Source organism: Prosopis cineraria, unplaced genomic scaffold (assembly GCF_029017545.1).
Source record: "Prosopis cineraria cultivar Desert tree isolate PC_DT_omini unplaced genomic scaffold, ASM2901754v1 PC7, whole genome shotgun sequence".
Lineage (NCBI taxonomy): Eukaryota > Viridiplantae > Streptophyta > Magnoliopsida > Fabales > Fabaceae > Prosopis > Prosopis cineraria.
The window spans coordinates 39,139,846-39,165,275 of record NW_026555338.1 but is presented as its reverse complement, the minus strand read 5'-3'; the positions used below and the strand labels follow the sequence as shown (position 1 = coordinate 39,165,275).

The window sequence follows — 25,430 nt, the reverse complement described above, 5'->3', positions numbered from 1 at the left end:
CTTTCTCGCTTTGTTTCTTGCTTTGAATTGAGCCGTCAGGAGAGACCCATTATTTCTTGAAGACGAAGATTGGAGAGTTTTGAGAGATGTGAAGTTACATTGGGAAGAGATGCAGAGATTAATGGAGAAACTAAGACGAATGAAGTGCTCCCGTGAAATGATGAACCAATAGGTGTGGAGAATTAAAATTTAATCAAAATTAATTAATCAATAAAATGAAAGAGATTTTAACCAACGGCTTTGTACGAGATTTATAAATATATATTGATATTGATATATTGATGATTGATGATTGATGATTCCATCGCATATATTTAAGAGAACGGATTCCGCAGAGAGTCTGAGAGTTCTTCTCCATCGGATCTGATGTTGAACTTGAATCCCACTCGGTCGCACTGATATTCCCCCGACGCTTCTCACATTAGTCAGAACTCCGATCCCTAACCAGCTCAGAAGCTTCTTTGTCGTACATTTAGTTCCAACATCTCGTTGTAATGGCTCAAGAGTCAGTCTCAGAAACCCGAGATGCGCCGTCATCTTGCACTGTTCAATCCCAGCCAGATCCGCCTTTTTCCAGAAGCATTTCTTTTAGCCGACTCAACGCGCAGGCACGTGAATTTGTGCCTACTCGACCCACTTCACGGTCCGATCGACAAGGACCTAGGCTCGTTGTTCCACCACCACCACCTCCTCCCCCGCCCCCGGGTATGGTACATGTTTATCCACCGCCTCCAACTTCACCCTTCCATATACCGATTCGACCTCATGTGCCAGTGGGCACTCACGTCGTCCCTGGTCAGAGTCACCACCACCACATTTCCCATCAGCATCCGGTTCATTATCATCCTCATCAGCATCATTACTATGTTACCACCGGTGGAGGGGGATCGGGGGACCAAGACTCTGGCTTGCAGTCAGTTCAGAAGTCCCAAGTTGAGCCAGATCATACTCTCTCAAAGAATAAACTGTCTGAGGAAGCTAGTCAGAAGATTTTGAATCAGGTGACTTCCGTTTTTATCTTTCAACTTTTCGCATCTATACTGGATAGTTATCCTTGAATCAATCTTCTTTGGGATTGCTCCTGAGCCTATGCTTTCTACACATACCCTATAACCATAAAAATGCTAATACCTGACATATTATCCAACTGTCTCTTTAAACCAGCGCTGCTTAATGGAAGTTTTGTGCCCTTGCCCTTTTTTTTGGGGGGGGGGGGTGGCGCAGTTTTGCTGTATGAATGAAAATATGGAAGAGGGAAAAGACACTTGCTAGTTGCCATTACATTCTTTGTATAAGAACTTCACTTTTCTGGATGTCTAAGCATAATTCAAGAGATGGATTGGGCGAGGAATTTTAGGACATTGGTGCTTCTGCATATGTATTATTTCAGGAAAGGAAATTGAGAATGATCAATAAGCATGCATATATATATATATATATTTGTGAAAGCAAAGTTATGTATAACATGCTTTTCTTCAATTTAAGCATCATAGCTCCGGTACATTTTTTCTCATGTTGATATATTATTTTCATTTGTAGGTAGAGTATTATTTCAGTGATTTAAACTTGGCTACAACTGATCATTTGATGAGGTTCATCAACAAAGATCCTGAAGGTTATGGTAAGATGATTTCTTTTATAATTTTATTGGTTTTCTGACTTTCTCCTCATGTAACCAACTAACCTAGGGGATGACTATTTCATGCTACGTCCTGCACTACCTTTTTTCCACATTTCAGGGGAGGGAATGGTATGATGAGATTTTGGTCTTGAACTCTGAAGGTCATCAAGTTCAACAATATAATGTCTTGATTCTTGTTTAGTGTTGGATTTAGTGTTTCTGAGGTCTGCTATTTTGTATTCTCTCTAATGCTTTTCCAAAATGTTGTAGTGCCTATATCTGTTGTTGCATCATTCAAGAAAATTAAGGCTCTTATAAGTAGTCACTCCCAGCTTGCAACTGTTTTGAGGAACTCATCGAAGCTTGTAAGTTTCTTCACTTTCTTACTTTATGAATTTCATAAGTCTATCGATATTGTTTTAATGCAGATTGTATCCTAACTCTCTAGGTAGTTAGTGAAGATGGAAAGAAAGTCAAACGCCTGCATCCCTTGACTGAGTCTGATATAGAAGAGTTGCAGGTGATTTTCCACTCTTTTCTGATTTCCTTTGACGTGTTTATTGGGTGTTTTTCTTACTAATGTTTCACTTGTGGTGTATTATTGTTATCAGTAATGGTAGCTTATAGTTCCACTTTTTCTCCTTTATTCTTCATCTAATAATTTCCCTTCTTTTTTGTAGTGCCGCATTGTTGTAGCTGAGAACTTACCTGAGGATCATTGCCACCAGAATCTTGTCAAGGTTTTCTCTGTTGTGGGGAGGTACTGGTGTAGCTTGTATTTGAGTTTACTTTTAAGTGGACCCCTTTTTTTGAATTGGACATTTGTAGTGAAAGGTTCAAAACCTTGAATTCTAGTTACCATTTGTCTTAATTGGCAGCGTGAATACCATTCGCACTTGCCCACCTCAATCCTCAAATGGTGGAGCTTCTTCTGCATCAAGACTGGCAAAAGTTGATGGCATTCCTCTATCTAACAAGGTAAATATAATATGAAAACACATATTATTGGTTCATAGACGAGGCATACATAGGTGTCAATACATGCCCTATCGGTTACTTGATGTTTGAAGGAGTTAAAGTTGTTTGTTTGTTTTATTGTTTTTTGATGTGTTAGCCATGTAGCCTACCCCACCTAGTGGGATATGGCTTGTTGTTGTTGTTGTTGTTTGATGTGCAGGCCTTAAAACATGAACCTCAAGATCTGCTAATAGTCTGAACAATTAAATAGAACTCTGCAGGTGTGAATAATTTAATAGAACTCTGTGATAGTCAATGGTTTTGTTGATTTTCTTGTCTGAGTTCCACGCAATGACTTCATGCTATTTCATAGATTCACACCTTTTTTTTTTTTTGTGCCATTGAGTGGTGATGTAAGTGGCTCCATTCTAAGATATAGATCATCTTGCTTATGATTCAGAATTCACCCATGGAGATGTTAATTGATGTTTTTCTGTCTTGGTCCTATGAGCTTGGCTTTGCATCTGTCAGAAGTTAGGGCTGCTTTACTGTTTTGGCCTTATCAATTTAAACACGTCCCCTTTTTCCTAGTCCTAATATTAGTTTTTCACCCTCTTCCATGACGTATTGTTCTTTCTATCAGTACTTTTGTGAACCATATACTCACTTGACGCTTGGAATTACTAGAAATTTATAATTTATAATGTCAGAAATGCACATATACTTATTAGACATTTAAATGATAGCATTCTTTTATGAGAAAACATAATCTTTGTGTTATGATTTTATGGTAATGGCAGCAATTAGTTTTATTAGTTATAAGGATATAGTTCTGAAGAATTTGGGCAAAAAGATGGTCATTCTATTCACAACAAGGGTATTTATCTAGGTTTAACCACACAGCACTTTCGGTTAATCCCTAGAATCAAGGTAAAATCAAAGAGATATTTACAAGATCAATTAGAATCTTATCTAATTAATGAGATATAACAGGAAAGAACTAAGAGTCTAAGATGGCAGACTTGTGCTTCTTCAACCCTAATTATTCTTAAACCCTAACATGTTTGGGCTTAACCTAATGGGCCTAAGATGTTGTATTCCAACACTCCCCCTCAAGTTGGCGAATAGATATTAATCATTCCCAACTTGTCACTTAGTTTTTCAAAACATTTTCTCGCAAGTGGCTTGGTCATGATGTCGGCAATTTGATCTTTCAAAGGTATATATGCCAAGTCAATCACTTTTGTTTCAACTTTCTCAGTTATAAAATGGCGATTGATCTCCACATGTTTGGTTCTATCGTGATGTACCAGATTATGTGCAATGTTTATTGCTGACATGTTATCACATCATACCTTGTAAGGTCCCTTTATTTCAATGTGTAGCTCCTTTAGGAGTCTCATGATCCACATTCCTTCACATATGCCCAAAGCTAGAGATCTGTACTTTGATTTTGTTGAGCTTCTTGAGACCACTAGTTGCTTCTTGCTCCTCCAAGTCACAAGATTGCCCTAAACAAAGGTACAATATCCAGTAGTAGAGCGTCTGTTAACTATAGAGCCACCCCAATCTGCATCAGTGTAGACTTCCCCATTCTTCTTGTTTCCTTTTTGAAAGAACAGTCCTTTTCCAGGAGTCTTCTTTAAGTATCTTAGAATCCTGAAAGCTGCTTCCATTTGCTCTTTATGTGGGTCATTTGAGAATTGATTGACCACACCAATTGCAAAACTGATGTGTGGCCTCGTGTGGGATAAATAGATGAGTTTTCCCACTAGTCTCTGGTACCTCCTTTTGTCTACGGGTGATCCTTCTTTTCCTTTCTTTCTTCTCAAGTTCTTTTTGTAGTTGGTCTCCATAGGTATATCCATAGGCTTTGACCCTAACAACTTGTTTCCATCAATAAATCAAGTGTATATTTCCTTTATGAGACGCTGATCTCCTTTTTTGATCTTGCTGCTTCTAGACCCAAGAAGTATCTTAGGTTTCCAAGGTCTTCAACTTCAAATTCCTTAGCTAGATTTGCCTTCAATTTTTCAATCTCTTCTAAGTCGTTTCCTATCAGTACAATATCATCTACGTACACAATCAGGATAGCAACTTTATCACAGTTATGTTTCACAAACAAAGTATAATCTGATTGACACTGGGTATAACCATATTGTTTGACTGCTCGTGTAAAATGTCCAAACCAAGCTCGAGGGGATTGTTTTAGGCTATACAAAGATTTTTGCAATTTACAAACCTATCTAGGTCTTCTACTTCCCTTTAGCCCAGGTGGTAATTCCATGTAAACTTCCTCCTCTAGGTCACTATTTAAGAATGCATTTTTCACATCTAGTTATAGTAATGGCTAGTCAAGGTTTGCAGCTTGTGATAAAAGAACCTTGATGGCATTGAACTTGGCAACTGGAGCAAATGTCCCTTGGTAATCTATGCCTTGAGTTTGGGTGTATCCTTTGGCTACGAGTCTTGCTTTGTACTTGTTGACAGTCCCATCAGGATTGTATTTGATGATGAACACCCACTTAAAACCCATAGTAGTTTTCCCTTTGGGTAGATTGGTAACACTCAAGGTTTGATTCTTTCTTAATGCTTGCAACTCCTCTTGTATTGCTGCTGTCCATTCAGGATCTTCTTTTGCTTCCTCAAAGGCTTCTTGTATTTTCTCATTGGTCACGTTAGCCACAAAGGATTTCATAAGATGAGAGTTTCTTATAAGAAGCATACTTACAAATAGGATGCTGAGTGCATGTTCGTTTGCCTTTCCTTAAGGCAATTGGCCAACATAAGTCTTCAGAACTTGCCTTCGATTCAAATTCTTGGTACCTTCACTCACATGCTGTTTAGTGCCTTTGTTTCGCCTAGATTGTGATTGATCCTCCAATATAGTGCCCTTATTTCGCCTGATGTAAGGTTCTTTCTCTTGCATACTAGGTTGTCCCACCCTTGTCTCATTAGTACTAGAATTGTTCAGATTTTCTTTTTCTGTATTACCAGAATTTTCCAGAATATCTTCCTCTATACTAGGTTCAGATGAGGTGATATTAGGTTCAGAGGGTACAATTTGAGGTGATTGAGGGTCATTTGATATGCTAGGAAGAGGAGGTGTCGTCGTAATTGGTGCAAGGTCAAGAGGGGTTCAGGTGGCATTTGGGACCTACTAGATTCAATACTGGGGCTGCCAGATGCAAATTTATCAGAATTACTATTTTTAGAACAAATTAACCATTCATTATTGGTCTTACTCTCCCCCTGAATGGGTAATTTTTGAAAAAATGGTTGATCTTCACAAAACTGAGCATTCATAGTGATATAAAATTTATGAGTGGAAGATGAATAACACTTGTAACCCTGTTGAGAGGCTGCATACCCTAAAAAAAAATGCATTTGATAGCTCTTGGGTCCAATTTTCCTTTATGCTCATCATACACAAAAACAGTGCAGCCAAAAATTCCGAGGCATGTTTAGCAGTAGGTGAGAGTTTTGAAAAAATTATTGAAAACTTTGCACAGGGGTTTTAAATTTTAAAATTCTTGAGAGCATTTGATTTATTAAATATGCTGCATTTAAGATAGCTTCACCCCAAAACATTTTTGGAACATTATTGGTAAGCATTAAAGCCCTTGAAACTTCTAAAAGGTGTCTGTTTTTCCTTTCAACTATACTGTTTTGTTGTGGAGTGTTAACACAAGAGGTTTGATGATGAATCCCTTTTTCAAACAAGTATTTTTGAAAGGCTGTACTAGTGTACTCACGGCCATTATCACTTCTCAATATTTGAATTGAAGATTTAAATTGATTTTGTACAAAAACATGAAAGCATTGAAAAATATCAAGTGCTTCTTATTTTTTTTCATCAAAAATACCTAAGTTAGGTGAGTATGATCATCAATCAAAGTGATAAACCATCTAGCATTATTTGTAGTTGAAATTCTAGAAGGTCCCCAAATGTCACTGTGTATCAGTGCAAAAGGTTGGGATGGTTTATAAGGATGAGGCAGATATTGGTTTCTGACTTGTTTGGCAAAGTAGCAAAAATCACAGTGGAAAGAGGAGGGAGTTATTTTATTAAATAAATCTAAAAATAACAATTTCATATAATTGAGACTTGGGCGGCCTAACCTATAATGCCACAATATCAACTCATTATTTGATGAAGTAGAGCAGGCAACAGCATCTGCTACTTTATTTCTCTCTCCTTTTCCTCTCAAGTAGTAGAGACCATCCATTCTTTAGCATTGCCAATCATCCTCTCCAAAGTCAAATCCTGAAAAATACAAGGAGTGTTAAAGAATGAAGCACTACCAACAAGCTCCTCAGAAATTTGTTTCACAAAGACCAAATTGCATTCAATTTCAGGCATATATAATGCATTTTCTAGTTTAATATCTTGTGAAATTATCACAGTTCCAGCCCCATCAACCTTGGCATACATCCCATTAGCAACTTTGACATGAGGATATGTAGATTCAGTTTTAAACTCATTGAATAATTCCTTAAAACCAGTAATATGGTGAGCGGCACTAGAGTCGACTATCCATATGCTCTTGGATGTTGTGTGGGTGCTAAGTGCAGCTATGAGAGACATACCTGTTTGTGCCAAGGTAACGGATGGGTTAGAATTCTCACTGGATTGAGGAGTAACTTCTTGTTTTTCTAAAAGTCTCTTGAGTATTGTGATTTCCTCTTGGCTTAATGGCTGTTTTTCAGATGTAGGACTAATATATAGTCCTCGAGCTTCACCTTTGCCTTTTTGCTTATTGAGGAAAAAATGGTAGAAAATTGGTTGAGATGTTTTGGACATGTACAAAGAAGACCAAGGGAGGCACCAGTGAGAAGAGTGGAACATATAACTTTGAGTCCGATTAAGAGAGGTAGAGGAAGGCCTAAGAGAACACTCTCGGAAGTTATTGAACGCGATCTCTTAATTAATAATATTCCTAAAAGTTTGATAAATGATAGAGCACAATGGCGTCTTGCAATCCATGTAGCCGATCCCACCTAGTGGGATAAAGGCTTGTTGTTGTTGTTGATGTTGGGCAGTTTCCCATGAAGTTTCCAGCATTTATCCTTAGTGTGACCACTCTTGTTGTAGTGATCACACCAAAGTGAAGAGCGTTTATCCTTAGCTATCATAGTAGAAGATTCTGAGTTAGTACTAAGAGTAGAGTAAGAATTAAGGTTTATTGATGGTTTTGATAGCATCTTCAAGGGAAGGTTAAGGTTTTTGTGCCATGATTCTCCTTCGTATATCTTCAAATTTGTCATTCAACCCTAAGAGAAATTCATATGTGCATTCTCGATCTACAATTTGATGGTAGAGTGTTGCATTAGCATGACTGGTCCATTGATAGACTTCATAGAGATTTGTTTGCTACTAGATTCGCATAAGGGCACTATAAAACTGAATGACTGATTTATCTCCTTGCCTTAGGTCTTTCAAGGCTTGTTTCAGTTGAAACATTTATGTTGGTTCTCCTTGACAGCATACATGCGTTTCACTAATAAATACTTACAATATGGTTCTGAATTCATAGGGTTGTGCTTCATTCCAACCCATCTCTTTTTCCTTTTTTAGAATTTTTGTTCACTGCGCATCACTGTTCATCTGTGCGTTTTTATTAACTGACCTATTGCCGTTTGACCTCCATTCATTACACGCGCGCCACCACTGTGTCTAGAGGTTGTCAACTGATCAATCCTTGGAGTTTTGTCGCCATCCTCCTTTGCATGCGCTCTCACATGCCTCCTTTGTTTCATTGTATAGCTTCGTCTTCTCGGCTCGTGAAGGCACGTTTGATGTCGTTTCTTGCTGCCATCTGCTTTGTTGTGCTTGCTGAAGCCCTCTCCTTCTGATCTCGGGGTTGTTTCTTTTATATTGTCTATTTCAAAATCCAAGACTAGGGCCATTTCCTCTATTTTCAGTGATACCCTTGTTATTATCACTGAGAAGTTACATGGGCCTTCAAATTACAAATCTTGGGCTGCTTCAATTCGTCTCTAGTTTTAGGGACGAGGCTATTTGGATCACTTGACCAAGCGGGTGGCTAATATTCCTGAAGCTTAGCAACCTACATGGATTAAAATTGATGCTTAATTGTGCGCCTTGCTATGGAATTCCATTGATCCCAAGTTACCTCCTTTATATCAGTCTCTTGAGACTTGCTTTGATGTTTGGAGTAAGACTGCCACTTTATACAGCAATGATATTTGTTGCTATTACGATGTGATTACCTCTCTTGTTAGTTTGAAATAGGAGGACATGGATGATATTGCTTATGTTAGCCGCAATTGAGTCTCTTCGACTGGAATTTCGCTCTTTAATGCCTACTACTTTTGAAGTCTAGGAAAAAGAGTGGGACAAACTATTCATGGTTCTTACTTTATACAATCTTCGTCCTAGTCTCAATCATCTTCGGGACCAAATTCTTGGTGTGTCATTACTTCCTGCTCTAGATGATGTCCTTGCTCGTCTTGTTTGAGTCCCTCTTAATACCGTGGCTCCTTTTGAATCTACTGCCACTGCTTCTGTTTTGATTTCTTAGAACTTTACTTGTGGTAGAGGAGGGCGTAGTGGTCCTTGAAAATGCCCTCAATGTACTTACTGTAACAAGTTGGGACATACTTGAGACCGCTGCTGCGATCTTCATGGGCGACCTTCTCAGGTTGCTAATGTTGTTTAGACTTCTGACACTCGCATGCATCCTCCACTCCTATTGAGCAGCCATCTAATTCCATTACCTTGAGAGGAGTTGACTATGAAGAGTATCTCCATTTCTTGGCCAACAACCAATCATCTCATGTTGCCTCTATTGCCTAGACTGCTAACTCTGTTTCTTGTCTTGCTCATTCTTCTCTTGGACCATAGGTTATTGACTTAGGTGCTTCTTCTCATATGATTGGTAATAAAAATCTTTTATCTCACTTTATTTCACATAGGATTCAAGCTGGGTGGTTTAATTGGAGAAAAGCTAAAGGAGTTATTTGCGATCGTAAAGTGCCTAATAAACTTAAAGGAAAGTTTTATCGCACTGCTATCAGACCGACAATGTTATATAGTAGTGAATGCTGGGCTCTAACGGGACAAGAGCATAAAGTTGGAGTAGCAGAGATGAGAATGTTACGATGGATGTGCGGACATACACGTAAAGATAAAATTCGAAATGAGCTCGTACGCGAAAAAGTGAGGGTAGCACCTATTGAGAAAAAAATGATAGAAAATCGGTTGAGATGGTTTGGGCATGTACAAAGAAGACCAAAGGAGGCACCAGTGAGAAGAGTGGAACATATAACTTTGAGTTCGATTAAGAAGGGTAGAGGAAGGTCTAAGAGAACACTCTCGGAAGTTATTGAAGACGATCTCTTAATTAATAATATTCCTAAAAGCTTGATAAATGATAGAGCACAATGGCGTTTTACAATCCACGTAGCCGACCCCACCTAGTGGGATAAAGGCTTGTTGTTATTGTTGTTGTATAAATTCAGTCTCTCTTCTTGCTATTAATACGGCTAGTGGTTCTTCTGTTGCAGTTTAAGGAATTGACCAAGCTTCCATTTCTCCTTCTATTAATTTGCAATCTGTCCTTTATGTTCCTGGGTGTCCTTACCATCTTGTTTCTATTAGGCAACTTACTCGTGCTCTCTCTTGTTTGATTATCTTTAGTGATGTCTCTGTCATTTTGCAGGACTAGACTATAGGTCGGACGATTGGCGTCGAGCGTTAGTCCCAAGGACTTTACTATTTTCCATCTACTATATTACTAGCCACTTGCACTGATCTCACCAAATCTTGTTCACAGTCGTCTTGGCCACTCTAGTCTTTTTAAACTTCAGAAGATGGTTCCCTCTCTTTCAACTTTACAGTCTCTTGATTGTGAGTCGTGTTAACTTGGAAAACAAACTCGGTCTTTGTTTCCTAATTGTATCAATAAATGAGCTGATGCTCCTTTTAAACTTGTTCACTCTAATGTTTGGGGTCCTAGTCGTGTGACAAGCAATCTTGGTTTTCAATACTTTGTAACCTTTATTGATGATTATTCTTGTTGCACTTGGTTATATTTATTAAAGAATTGTTCAGAAGTACTTTGTGTTTCAATCCTTTTGTATTGAAATTAAAAATCAGTTTGGTACTTCCATTTCTATATTACGAAGTGATAATGCAAAGGAGTACTTCTCTGTCCTGTTTGTCCATTATTTATCTTCTCAGGGTATTTTGCATCAGTCTTCATTTGCATACACACCTCAATAAAATGGTGTGGCCGAAAGAAAAAACTGGCATATTATTGAAATTGTCCGCACTCTTTTTCTTCACTTTAAAATGCCACATTGTTTTTGGGGCAATGCCGTTCTCACCGCTTATTATTTGATTAATTGCATCCCTTCTTCTGTTTTACAAAATGAAATTCCCTACTCTATTTTGTTTCCTTCTACACCTCTTTATTTACTTCTTCCTTGTGTTTTTGGGTGTACTTGCTTTGTCCATGATTTGATTCCTGGCAAAGACCAACTTGCCGCTAAAGCCATTAAATGTGTTTTTCTTGGGTACTCTTGAGTTCAAAAAGGTTATCGTTGCTTTTCTCCTATTACAAAAACGTATATTACAACAGCTGATGTCACTTTCTTTGAGTCCTCTCCTTATTTTCTCTCCTCCAAGTTTGAACAATCTGTATCTAAGGTCCTTCCTCTTCCTTACCTTGATCCACCGACCATCGATAAACCACCCATTATTCAAACATACCACCGTCGCTCTCATCCTTCGTCCTTGGCAAACCCTAGTGATATTCTTGTGGACTTGCCCCCTACTCTAGTACTGGCTCTTGCTTAGATCCAGCATCCTTCTGATAATGCCCCCATTGCTCTTCATAAGGGTACTCGTTCTACTCGTAATCCCCATCCTAGTTATAATTTTTTGAGCTATCACCTGTTATTTCTATCATATATTGCTTTTGTGTCTTCTTTGAATTCTGTTACCGTTCCTAGGAATGTCAGCGAGGCACTTGCCCATCTTGGGTGGCGACAGGCAATGCTTGATGAGATGGCTGCTCTTCATACTAATCATACCTAGGTCTAGTCGCTCTACCTCCTGGAAAGTCATTGGTTGGATGCTAATGGGTGTTTACCATCAAGTTTGCTCCTGATGGTTCTATTGATTGGTTGAAAGCCCGTTAGTTGCCAAGGGCTATGCCCATGTCTTGGGTCTCGATTAAGATGACACTTTTTAGCCAATTGCTAAAATTGCATTTGTTCGCTTACTCTTGGCCATTGCAGCTATCAATCATTAGACTCTTTATTAGCTTGATATAAAAAAATGCTTTTCTCTGTGGTGACTTAGAGGAAGAAGTGTATATGGAGCAACCTCTTGGTTTTGTTACTCGGGGGGAGTCTGGGAAGGTCTGTAGACTACGTAAATCCCTTTATGGACTAAAACAATCTCCTTGAGCTTGGTTTAGTAGATTCAGCATTGTTCTAGAAGAGTATGGAATGATTCACAGTACTACAGATCATTGTGTTCTATCATCACTCACCATTTGGGTAATACATATATTTGGTTGTTTATGTGGATGGCATTGTTATTATAGGTAATGATCAGGATAGGATCTCTAATAAAGGATTTGATACAACAAAGGATTTGGGTAAGCTCAAGTATTTTTAGGGCATTAAGGTAGCTCAATCATCAGCTGGAGTTGCTATATCACAATGGAAGTATGCTCTTGATATTTGAAAGAGATAGGGATGCTGGATTGTTGACTAGTTGATACTCTTATGGATTCAAATGTCAAACTTCTATCGGGACAAGGGGAGCCTCTTGCAAACCCAAAAAGATATCGGAGACTGGTTGGAAAACTCAATTACATCACTCTCACTCATCCTGATATCTCTTTCCCTGTAAGTGTGGTAAGCTAGTTCTAGGAATCTCCATCTGATAGCCATTAGGAAGCTACAGTTCGGATTCTTAGGTACTTCAAGGGATCCCTCAGTCAAGGACTCTTATATGAAGACATGGGGAATTCTCAAATAATTGGCTATGGTTTTAGTGATAAGGATGATTCTCAAGATGATACTCAAATTGTTGGGTATAGTGATACGGACTGGGCTAGATGCCTGATTGATTAACGCTCTACTTCAAGGTATTATGTGTTTATTGGTGGAAATCTGATTTCCTAGAAGAGTAAGAAACAATATGTTGTCTCTAGGTCTAGTGCTGAAGTTGAATATCGTGCCATGGCCTTAACTACATGTGAATTTATTTGGTTAAAACAGCTTCTTCAGGGATTAAAATATGGGAATGTCACTAGAATGGACTTGATCTGTGACAATTAGGCTGTAATGCATATAGCCTTAAATCCAGTGTTTCATGAGAGAACTAAACATATCGAGATAGATTGTCATTTTGTGCGAGAGAAGGTTCAATCCGGATGTCTTGCTATGAAGTTTGTTAGCTCCAATGATTAACTAGCAGGCATACTAATCAAAGCTCTTTGAGGACCTTGAATAAAGTACATTTGTAACAAGCTTGGTGCGTATGATCTATACACACTAGCTTGAGGGAAGTGTTAAGAATTAGATTTATTCTTTGTATTTATTAGAGTTAAGAAGAGTAGTTGTTAGGTGTAAGTATTTATTAGTAGTTGTTTGGTGTAAGTATTTGTTACTCTGTCTTGTATATTCCCTATATATATGGAAATTGATAGATCAGTAAAAGCATGCTAACTACATTTTCTAATCTCTTTCTCTCCTTTAATTCAATAATGGGCTCGACGACCACGCTCAAAATGGCCACCATCATGATCGTAATGATGAACACGAAGATTGCAAGTGACGGAATAGGCACTGATGAGAATACAAGAAGCCCATGTTGTTTACAAAAATAGAGCTCCCGAAATTCACTCGAGAAAATGCTCTAGGGTGGCTTTTGAAAAGTGGACATTATTTTGAGCTCGATGAAATCCAGAAGACTCTAAGGTCAAGATTGTAAGCATGCATCTTGACTTAAAGGCATTTCAATGGCACTTAGTTATGAAAAATATTGGGATGGGGCATGATCGAAATGGGAAGAATATATCAAAGAGATTAAAGATAGCTTCGCCCAACACATGAGACCCCTATGAGTGACTTGGTGCGACTAGAACATTGTGGGTTATTGGCTGATTATAATGAGTGAGTTCCATCTCCTGTAAGCTTTGATTGGCAGAAGAGTACCTTGTGGATGTATATCTTTCTAGGTTATGTGACAAATATGAGGGTCTTGTGTGTTTGTTTAAACCTCATACCATGAGGGAAGCTTGAAGTGTTGCAAGGATGCAAGAAATCACTATTAACAGACAACTCAGGAAAAAATCCTAGAGCAAGACCAGTGGACACTTGACACCTACATCTTCTGCCACACAACCCTTTCACCAAAACACGTGGACTTCATATAAGAATGCCTTGATAGGTAGTGTGTCCCACACATAAGGAAGTCTACATCTTTATCTTCTAAGAAATCTTCTTTTATACCATAAAATATTAGCACTTCCATTAACATTCTCTCTACAGAGGAAGAGGCAGAGCATCAAAGCAAAATCTTATGTTTTTGTTGCCATGAAAAATTCTCTAGAGATCATAGATGCTCTCAGTGCTAGAAGTTACAACTCCATTTTATTGAAATTTAAGACACTCAAGAAGAAGATACTCCTTTCGAGGAAATTATTGAAGAAGAGGAAGAGGATGACAAACCCAATATTTCTCTTCATGCCATTGATGGAGCATCTTCCCTGCAAGTTACAGGACATTATGGCAAGAGACAGCTTCAAATACTCATTGACAACAGCAGTACACCTGATTTCTTGGACTATGATATTGCCAAGAAGTTGGGGTGAAAGCCAGAGGGAACAAACTAGTCTTGGGTTGAAGTAGCAGGGGGAAGAAATTGAAAGTTTATGGTATCTAGAAAAATTTTAAATGGAGAATGCAGGGTCTCTAATTTACTGTTGACTTTAGAATTCTTGAATTTCATACTTATGATTTAGTGTTATGGCTTAAATGTCTAAAAAAGTATAAAGCAACTTAGAGCATTAGTGCCTAAAATAAAATTGCCTTTTAGGATTATGAGTCATTGACTATGTTCTTTTGGCTTGAAGGAAAATTATGCAAGCTTCAAGCTACGCCACCTAACACTACGAATGGTACAACCAAAGAACTTGGAAATTAAGGATTTGCATGAAGATCAAGTCTTTCTATGACCAAAGGACAAGAGAAGGTCGAATGTTTTTCTGTACAGGTCTGTTCAGAAGTCCCAGAAGCGATTTCTGGTACTTTACAAGCATTCTTGAACCTTTTTGACGCACCAAGAAGGCTGCCACCATTTCGGGAAGGTCATGACCACCCCATTGTCCTCCAAGAAGGCACTAATCCCATTAATTTGAAGCCATATAGATATCTGTCAGCTCAAAAAGATGTTATTGAAGGGTAGGCGGGAGAGTTGCTGCAAAGTAGAGTGATTCAAGAGAGTTCAAGCCCATTTTCAGCTCTTATTGTTTAAGTTAAGAAGAAAGATGGCATTAGAGGATGTGTATAGATTATAGGGAATTAAATAAAAAAATTGTGAAGAATCAATATCCTATTCCCTTGGCAGAAGATCTCTTTGACAAGTTAAGTGTTGCAAAATGGTTAACAAAATTGGATTTGAGGGCTGATAATCATCAAACTAGAATGGTGCCTCAAGATGTCCTAAAAATTACTTTCAAGACTCACAGTGGGTATTATGAGTGGTTAGTTATGCCATTTGGTTTGACTAATGCACCAACAATTTTCTAAGGAGCTATGGACAGCATTTTTTGCCCTTATATGAGAAGGTTTGTTTTAGTGTTTTTTGATGACATTTTGATTTATAGCGCTAACCTTTATGACCATTTGGAGCACCTTAAGCAAGTCTTCTCTATTTTGAGAAAATATCAGTATTATGTCAAGAAGTGCAAGTGCCCATCTGCAGCAATTGAAGTTGAATATTTGGGTCATCTAATCAGTGATGGAAAGGTCAGAATAGACCCAAAGAAGATTCAAGCTGTTGCTGAATGGCATGAACCAAAGACTATAAAGCAACTTAGAGCATTTTTAGGGGCGGTTGTATACAAGCTTGAGCTGCCACCAGAATCCAAAAGACATCCTACTTTCCATGTGTCTTTATTAAAGTTGTGTCCTGATCCTAAAGTGAATCTAAGTCATCCCTCACTTGATTGGCCAAAAATACCATCAGTTGCGGAGCCTAAAAGCATTATGCGAAAGCAGATTGGTCGCAGAAGGGGGAAAATCATTGTTGAAATCTTGGTTATATGGAAACAATTGCCAGAAGAGGAAGTATCTTGGATGGCTTTGCGTCAATTTTAGCAGAAGTCTCCTTAATTTTTTGTAAATGATCCTTGAGGGCAAGGATCTTTTTGAAGGGGGTATTGTTATGATTTCATAGTAACGACAGCAATTAGGTTTATTAGTTATAAGGATATAGCCATTAGGAAGAGGATTAAGCTTATAAATACTTGATTCCTATTGTGTGTGAGACTTGTTTTTAATAAGATTGTGTACTATTCAGTTTCCTTTCCTCTGTTTCTCTTATGCCTCTCAATTCTTCTCTCCTCTCTATCCTACTCTTGTCCCTCATTCTCTATCTCTTCTCTCTCTCTTCTACCTTTGTCAAGATCATTATATGGTACAACACATTGGTCCTTATAGTTTTATTGGATTTTGTTTCTAGTCCTTGTAGTGTTTTTTTTTTTTTGGGATTGACAACACTGAAACTATAGGAATCTGAGTAACAAACGTCACTTAATCTTGTTAAACTATCGGGACTGAAAACTACAGAAAGTAAAGGCAAAACTTGATGAAACTATAGCAATCGATAATTGTTTTCCCTCCTTCTCCCCTTCCCTTTTAGATTATTACTGAAGAGAGGATAATTGAATGAATCTAATACAGCTATTCTGTGCCAGTTGCATGCATTTGTTGAATATGAATCTGTCGAGCTTGCTGAGAGAGCAGTAAGTACTCATACTTTGGTGGACTGGCTAATTGTTTCAGCATATTTGACTTAAGTTGCCAAATATAACCACATATGTAAAAAGAATGATAATAATTGGCAGGTTGCTGAGCTTAATGATGAGAGGAATTGGCGGAGTGGCCTTCGGGTTCGTCTAATGCTTAGATGCATGGTATGTCACTTTTTTTTTTTTTGCTCTATTTTTATTCCTGTTTGCAGATTTTTTTACCACTAATCAAATTTGGCTTTTAGTTGAAGATGAAACTGGTGGCAGTCCACTTGTTGCAATATTCATTCATACATTGTGACATTAAGAAGTCATAGTTCAGTGTTATTATTTAATGGCCTTGTGTCTACAAATACATATCCTATTATTTTGAAACTGAGCAAATGAGGGAGGAAATATCTCCCTAGTATTATTGCAATCTAATGCGAGAAAATGAGAATCCCCCATTTTGTAGTGTTTAGTACCAAGCCCAATAGGATTTGACTACAATCCAGACTTTATTACATTAATGAAGTGATTTAATATTTTAATCTTTGTAAGGTATAACTTAGACTTTCAATGCTTACTACTAGTATCAACATGTGTGATCTGATTCTTTGAAAAAAAAAAAAAAAAGCGTGATTTGATAACACAGTATATGGTAGGATCTTATAATTTTGTGTTTGATTTTGACACCTTGGTTTATCATATAAAACAAAGCATTTGGTGCATAGAATGTAAAGAAAAATATAATGAAAATAGTTAGTTTGTGGATGATATTTTGGAAGAAGCGTTCAAGATTCCCAGAAATATTGTAACTTTGTCAGTGACTGAATATTTATATACTGATTCCAGTGATTTGATTCTTGTAATGAAATTTAGTCTTCATACCAAATGTCCCTCATGAGATAGCGCTGGTTTTTCAAATGAATAATTTCAGCAGAGTCAGATCTTCCAGTTGCGTTGCAGGAGTCTTGATAGTGTTTTTCTAGGGATTCCCCGGGCCGCTGCATGCTTTTCCTTTCTCTTGATGCCAACCAAAAATATATATATATAGACTTGTAATGTAATTTTTGTTGTTATTCTATTTATATGCTCTTTTGTGTTTTTGTTTTTGGTTTTTTTTTTCAATCAAGTCAAAACCTGCACAAGTGCGTGGAAAGAAGGGGCTTGAAGTTGAAGTGGAATGTGAGCAGGATTATACTTCTGTGCCTGAGCAAGAGGCTAATGAGAAACTATTAGAAGACTCTTACTTGGCGGATTCTAAACTGCATGAACCTGCAGTAAGTTCTTGAATATATTGATATCTTATTTTGTGCAATATATAAAGAGGTTCAAATGAGTTGTTGAAAAGCAGATGATGGTAACAAAAATTCTGTATTCATCGTAAAATAATTGAGAATCCTGAATGACATCAGTACCAGGCTAAAAAAAGGAGCACCTGTTATATGATTATGATAAATAAGAAAATAATTAAGATTTAATTAGGATTTAAATAGATTTAAGATTGCTTAAATAGATGTAGATACGATGATGATTTGGATGGGATTTGATATCTATTATTATTATTATTATTATTATTATTATATTAGTAGGATTTGGATTGATTAGGATAAATAATCATATGATAATAATGCCTATAAATAAGGGGCAATAGAGTATGTAATTTCAGACTTAGATTTCCAATGAGAATTACATATTTGAATATGTTCTCTTTATGTCTTTGTTTTGTTTCTCTATTTCCTCCCTCTTTATCTCTCTTCCAATCTAAATTCTATAACATTAGTATCAAAGCCATCCTTCAAGAGACTAAAGAGGATGGGTTTTGATTTAGAGCAATTTAGAGTATTGCTTGACAGTTAGAAGAAAGAAGTGTTGTATTGCATGAAACAGTGAGGGTGCCTAATAAACTTAAAGGAAAGTTTTATCGCACTGCTATCAGACCGGCAATGTTATATAGTAGTGAATATTGAGCTCTAACGGGACAGCAAGAGCATAAAGTTGGAGTAGCAGAGATGAGAATGTTACGATGGATGTGCGGACATACACGTAAAGATAAAATTTGAAATGAGCACGTACGCGAAAAAGTGAGGGTGGCACCTATTAAGGAAAAAATGGTAGAAAATCGGTTGAGATGGTTTGGGCATGTACAAAGAAGACCAAGGGAGGTACCAGTGAGAAGAGTGGAACATATAACTTTGAGTCCGATTAAGAGAGGTGGAGGAAGACCTAAGAGAACACTCTTGGAAGTTGTTGAACGCGATCTCTTAATTAATAATATTCCTAAAAGCTTGATAAATGATAGAGCACAATGGCGTCTTGCAATCCATGTAGCCGATCCCACCTAGTGGGATAAAGGCTTGTTGTTGTTGTTGTTGTTGTATTGCATGAAACACTATCAATCTTGAAAGAAGAGATAGCTTCCGTGCGGGAGGACTGGGAGGCTATGAAGGAGGTACATAAACAACTATTATATTAGTATAATTCTGATATATATATATATATAGAGAGAGAGAGAGAGAAATGGGAAGAAATAGAGGAAGAACATATAGAAGAGAGTTTCAGAGAGACTGAGAGAATGAAATAAAGAGGTGAGAGAAATTCACTTAGTGTGTGGGTAATCTTATTGATATCATAGCATGTGGGGATATTTAATGTTTATTGCCTCTTATTGTATAGCCTTTATTAGTATTTATTAGGCATTATTAGCAATTATTAGTGTTTATTCCCCTTTTTGTATTTATAGTCAGTATGTATTTTCGTTTTGTATCAATAGAAATGTTATTTTCTCCCAAATTCCACATGGTATCAGAGCTTTGAGTGGGAGAATGTGCCAAAAAAAAACAAAAGAATTAGGGTTTGAGCGTTAACGTTGGACCCAGAGAAGTAGTGCGAGGATGAGTGAGTCTCAACAAGGAGGGTGATCTAGATCTCATCGCCCACAATAGGACCTCTGGCAGCCTTTGATCAGCCCAACCCAAAACATCGTTGCCATTGGCAGCATGTGTGAGTCACAGCACCAAAGCTCTGTTCATTGTTAGGGAGTATACGGCGACATGTGGTGGTGCGTGAGGGATCCAAGTTGACAGCAATGCCTTCCTCTATTGATGGCGTAGCATTTCTGGCATGATTTTGACATTCGCCAAGTCTAAGGAGTCTTTTTCTAATGTTTCTCTGTTACGAGCTCTTTGCTTGGTTCTACAATTGTTTGTTCACATCATCTTTATGTGTGGGGCTGTGGTTTCTGACTTCTCTTTGTTATGAGAATATTTTTATAATTGGGGGAGTACTAATATGGGTCCTCCTAATATTGTCTCCATGCATAACTAGAAGTGAAGCTCAAGTCTTAGCAGCAAAAAACATCCGAAGATTCCACTGTATGGATCGTTTGAGTCAGGAGCACGTGATCATATGACCAATTGTCATCAATTGTTTACCACTTACATTTCGTGTGTTGGGAATGTTAAAGTGAAGATTGCAGATGGTTCTTTAGCACCTATAGCTGGAAAAGGGAGTATTCGAATTTTAGATTCTATAATGTTGGAATTTATACTCCATATGTCTAAACTTGATTGCAATTTGCTTTCGATTAGTTGATTGATGATGTAGTAAAATTGTTATGTTAAAATTTTCCTATCCCGTTGTGTATTTTAGGACCTATCATCTAGAACGACAATTGGAAGTGCTAAGGAGTATGGGGCTTTACTATTTTGAGATTTCCACTTGAGTGGTAACTCAATGATTGTCGATAACTCTATATCTACCTCTAAAGTGAATGCTTTTATGTTGTGGCATGAGAGGATGGGTCACCTTAATTTTAATTACCTTGAACAATTGTTTCCAACCCTTTGCCTAAACTTGAATATTAATGACATTCATTGTGAAGTGTGTGAAATTGCTAAACATCATAGAACTTCTTTTTTTAGAGCTACATACACACTTACCAAACCTTTCACAGCCATTCATAGTGACTTGTGGGGACTTTTTTGTACTCCCCACTGTACTAAAACAACATGGTTCATTTCCTTCATTGATGATCATACTCGTGTCTGTTAGGTCTACCTTTTAAGAAACAAGTCTAAGACTGCATCCACATTCATCAATTTCTTCAACATGATCAAAATTCAGTTCAACACCACCATCCAAGTCTTATATATAGATAATGGTACTGAGTATTTTAACCAATCTTTGAGTACTTTCCTTTAATTGCATGGTGTTGTCCGTACTAGTTTTTGTGCCCATACACCCCAACAAAATGGGGGTGCTGAAAGAAAAAATTGCCATATACTTGATGTTGCTAGAGCACTTACGTTTACTTGCAATGTGTCCAAATTTTATTAGGGGGATGCTATTTTGATTGCAACCTACTTAATCAACCATATGCCCAGTCAAGTCTTATCCTTTGAAACTCCTCTCCACAAACTGCAGAGTGTTTGCTTAACATCCCATATTGAAACTTAAGTTCTACTTCATGTGTTTGGTTGCACAACCGGTGTCCATAACCTCTAAAGCACCAAACTTGAACCTCGCATTATGAAATGCATTTTCCTTGGCTATTCTGCTATTTAGAAAGGATACAAATGCTTTGACCTTGTCTCACAACACACATTTGTCAGCCTTGATGTCACCTTTCATAAAGATACTTCATTCTCTCCCAATCCTTCAATTCAAGGGGAGACCATAAGTCAATCTTAGACTTGGGATCAAGCACCTAACCGAGAACTAGTGCTCCTTGAATTATGGTTTACACCAATTGAGCTAGCACTGCCGTCACCTCCACCAATTCTACGTGCACTACTATCTTCTCTTATGTTACAACTTGAAAGAGGAAGGGATGCAGAAAATCCATGAAAGGGAGAATTGCTTGTTTACACTCTGAAAAAAAATTGAAAGATAGTGATCAACTTGTACCTGAAACACCAAGAGAGTCAGAACTAGATGTAGATCCTAAAGCAGAAACTTATGGAGACATGGAATTTGGGGCAACTTTTGAAACACTAAAGATGGATGATATAGAACAAGTAAGTGAATCTATTAATTTTGATCTTCTTATTGCTTTGAGGAAGCAAAGTCATTCATGTACTTTTCATCCAATAGAGAGGTTTGTTTCATACAATGCACTTTCTCTTCAATATCCGTCCTTTATTGCTAATCCTGATAAGGTGAAGGTACCTAAGACTGTACAAGAAGCTCTAAGCATCCTTGAATGGCGGAATGTTGTCATGGAAGAAATGAGGGCCCTAGAAAAAAGATGGGAACTGGGAACTTATTCAGCTACCTAAAGGAAAGAGTATAGTGGGTTGCAAGTGGGTGTTCACCCTAAAATACAAGGCTGATGGAACTCTTGGCAAGTTAAAAGCACGCTTGGTGGCAAGAATATTTACTCGAACATATAGCCTGGACTATGAAGAAAGATTTGCTCCAGTGGCAAAATTGAATACTATCAGAGTTTTGTTATCTGTAATAGCTAATCTTGAGTGGTTTCACCAGCTTTATATAAAAAATCCATTTCTAAATGGAGAGTTAAAGGAAGAAGGCTTTGTGACTCAACCTTTTGGGTTTAATAAAGGTAGAGAAACTCAAGTCTATAAACTGAAAAAGTCTATATATCTTTTGAAATAGTGATTAAGAGCTTGGTTTGATCGGTTCTCAAAAGTCCTAAAGTTCGGAGGTTATAGGCAAGCCCCGTTAGATCATATACTGTTTGTTAAAGTTAAGGGAAGCAAGAACTGCATCCTTATTGTCTATGTCGATGATATAATGCTTACCAGAGATAATCTTGAGGAGATAAAGGTTGGCTTGGGCAAGGAGTATGAAGTCAAAGATCTCGGGAAACTAAAATACTTCCTTGGGATAGAAGTTGCTTAGTCACGAAGAGGAATTTATGTTCCTTAGCAAACATATATCCCGGATCTTTTGAAGGAGACAGATATGTTGGGTTATAGACCTTATTGAAACCCCTATTGAGATCAAGAAATTGAAGAAGCAGCCTAAGAAAAAGAGGGAAAAAGGAACAGATCCGTTGGGGGAAGAAAAATTGGATGAGGAAGGCAATGAAGAAGAGGAGGAAACCAAAGAAAAGGAAGAAGCAGCTGACAAGGAACGATATCAAAAACTTGTTGGAAAACTAATATATTTTTCCATAAAGATCGGATATGGCATTTGCTATGAGTGTAACTAGTTAATATACGAGCAACCCAATAGAGAGCCATATGGAGGCAGTTTATAGGATTTTGAGATATCTATAAGGTACTCTTGGTAGAGGGTTGTTCTTCAGAAAACATGTGAATAGATCTAGTGAAGTTTACACTAATGTAAGTTACGGTGGAACATATAGAGATTAAAGGGCAACCTCTGGCTATTGTTCATTTGTGTGGCGAAATTTAGTTACATGGAGAAGTCAAAAGCAAAGCGTCGTGTCAAAAAGCAAAATCTGAGTTGAGAGCTTTGGCTCAAGGAATAATAGAGGAATTATGGTTGAGATAAGTCTTAAATGAAATACAAGTTGAAACAAACTCACCATTGAAACTTTGCTTTGATAATAAGGCTATCATAAGCATGGCCTTAAATCTAGTGCAACATGACAAGTCCAAATGTGTAGAGATAGATCGATGCTTTATCAGAGAAAAAGTGGAAGAAGGAATTCTATGTTTGACGTATATGCCAACAAAGTTGCTAGCAACTAGTGTTTTGACTAAAGGGTTACTTGGGCTTGCTTTTGAGAATTGCATAAGGAAGTTGGACATAATTAGCATCTATGACCTAACTTGAGGGGAAGTGTGGGAATATTTAATTTTTATTGCCTCTTATTGTATAGCCTTTATTAGTGTTTCGTGGGTATTATTAGCAATTATTAGTATTTATTCCCCTTGTAAGTATAGTCATTATGTATCTTCATTTTGTATCAATAGAAATATTATTTTCTCCCAAATTCAACATAGCATGAGGGATTTACAAGCTATCTCTTAGTATTTATAGACTTCTTATCCCTCTAACTACCCAACAACCAATGTTTTCAAAACTGAATCGGATATTAAACCGAAAAGGCTAGCAATTCATGGTTAGCATGGCCAATCGAGTTGGTTGGACCAAATGATCAAACTGATAACGTAATAATTAAATTAAAAATTTTTTATTTGTATATAATAATTTAAATATAAAAAATAAATGTGAAATTGCTATTTAACTTAAAAATAAAACTAAATATTTTAAGTTTATCATGACTTATAAGCCACTGATATAATATGACATCAAATGGTTAAAAAAAATTGATCATTTTGTTAAAAAAATTTAAAAAAAGAGAAAATGGTGCTTTTTTAAGTGGTTTGGTTTTTGAAAATTGGATCCGGTTCCTAGTTCGACCGCCTGTCCAAAGCGGCCCAAACCCTCAAACGGTTTTTTCATGTTGGCCGAGTTGAAATCCGTACCGGTTGACGGTCTGACTATCTAGTTTGGTCCAGTTTTTTAATCATTGCCAACAGCAATTTCCCTTAATCAACTCTATAACTACCTAACAGTAACTATTCTTTCAATATTACAATTGCATAACAGCACCCTTTGGCAGTCTTGTGCTTTTTTGTTAATTCTCGGTTTTCAAAGTTAGGAAGATTGTTGTTTTCAATTGGTCAGAGGGGCGTCAGAATTGATTCCTGGGCAAAAACTTAAAAGTGAAAAAACTAATGTTTGCATTTCGCAACACGGCATAGTTACAAGAATGTCCTTATTGTGAAATGATGTTTATTTTATGAATGCTCCTTTTGGGTAATTTGACAAAGCACTGATTTTTATATTTTTACTGTTGGTAACAGTAATGCTAGACTGGTGATCTCTTTGTAGCACTGGTAATTTTCTAGATAGTGTTCAGCAAATGTGAAGTGATCCCTACTTTCTTGCAGATTAAATTTGGAGATTTGTCTGTGATTTCAAGTGTAGTTAATGCAGGGGCACTTCATTTTTTTTTTTTTTGGTTGAAAAAGAAAGCTAGCGATCCCAAATTCATCGTAAGATGATCGCATGAGTCAATCAAACGCACTAAAATTTCGTTTTAATGAGATTATTTAAAGCAACTTGGTTAAAAATTGTGCGATTTGTTCGATGCTTTTGCTTGAGGCATCCATTTTTGTAGGACATGACCTTTTTTCGGCTGTATCTGAAGTGTCTTTTATTTGGCAGGGGGAAGAGCATAATTTTGACAGGGAGAGTGGCCAGAGGAAGGGTCGTAGCAGGGGACGGGGCAAGGGACGAAGCCGATCTCATTGTCACCAGTTGTTTAGTCGCACCAATCACATAGGAACCCCACCTTCAAATAATGTGATTCCTGTCGAGCAAGTTGTGGCCAAGCAACCTCCTGGACCTCGTATGCCAGATGGCACGAAAGGATTTTCAATGGGTCGAGGCAAGCCAGTAGCTGTTGATATAGTGTAATGCCGTGGGATTAGATTCAGGCTGGTAGTGGGTTGATGTTATTGTGAATTAGAGTGTCAATCTTGCAGTGGGGAATAGTTAGCATTGCCGTCTCTGGAGCAAAGCAGTTATTTTGCTCATATATATATATATATATATATAGTGTATTAAAAAAAAAAACGTGTGGGAGCGGATTATAGCATAAGAGAGTAGAAGAAAGGGATTAAAGGGAGCATAAACAATGGAGCTACCAGGGTAATTTTTTTGTTCAAGACTTTTGTGATAATGAATTGTTATTATTCTTGTCCTGTCATTTTAGGTCATTTTATATGAAAGACGTGATCGAATTCTTGTCTCGGAACTACGGTCGATACATGGCTCCAAAGCAATATGAGAGACGTTATATAGTTAAGGGTATACGTGTATATTTTGTTCATAAAGTATTGCGCGAG

The 25,430-nt window shown here is 37.4% G+C and overlaps 1 protein-coding gene across 3 annotated transcripts; it reads left to right on the top strand.

The window, feature by feature from the left end:
- On the top strand, nucleotides 1–25,339 carry LOC129315989 (la-related protein 6B-like). Of its 3 annotated transcripts, XM_054960201.1 has the most exons (10): nucleotides 24–1,001; nucleotides 1,540–1,621; nucleotides 1,892–1,986; nucleotides 2,070–2,141; nucleotides 2,302–2,381; nucleotides 2,500–2,599; nucleotides 16,543–16,590; nucleotides 16,693–16,761; nucleotides 17,712–17,858; nucleotides 24,748–25,339. In XM_054960201.1, exons 1-10 carry the CDS (start codon nucleotides 495–497, stop codon nucleotides 24,997–24,999), a joined length of 1,452 nt encoding a protein of 483 aa, XP_054816176.1. In that variant the 5' UTR covers nucleotides 24–494; the 3' UTR covers nucleotides 25,000–25,339. The 3 variants fall into 3 exon arrangements, with proteins under 3 accessions (XP_054816178.1, XP_054816177.1, XP_054816176.1); XM_054960203.1 differs by lacking the exon at nucleotides 17,712–17,858 and having other exon boundaries at nucleotides 1–1,001; XM_054960202.1 differs by lacking the exon at nucleotides 16,543–16,590 and having other exon boundaries at nucleotides 14–1,001.
- The last annotated feature ends 91 nt before the right edge of the window (nucleotides 25,340–25,430 follow it).

What these genes read in the sequence shown, in the direction of transcription:
- LOC129315989 (XM_054960201.1), top strand. Translation starts at nt 495, where the DNA reads ATGGCTCAAGAGTCAGTCTCAGAAACCCGAGATGCGCCGTCATCTTGC. An exon ending in TGAGGAACTCATCGAAGCTT is followed by an intron (nt 1,987 to 2,069) that starts GTAAGTTTCTTC and finishes CTAACTCTCTAG; the next exon opens with GTAGTTAGTGAAGATGGAAA. An exon ending in GTCTAATGCTTAGATGCATG is followed by an intron (nt 16,762 to 17,711) that starts GTATGTCACTTT and finishes TTTTCAATCAAG; the next exon opens with TCAAAACCTGCACAAGTGCG.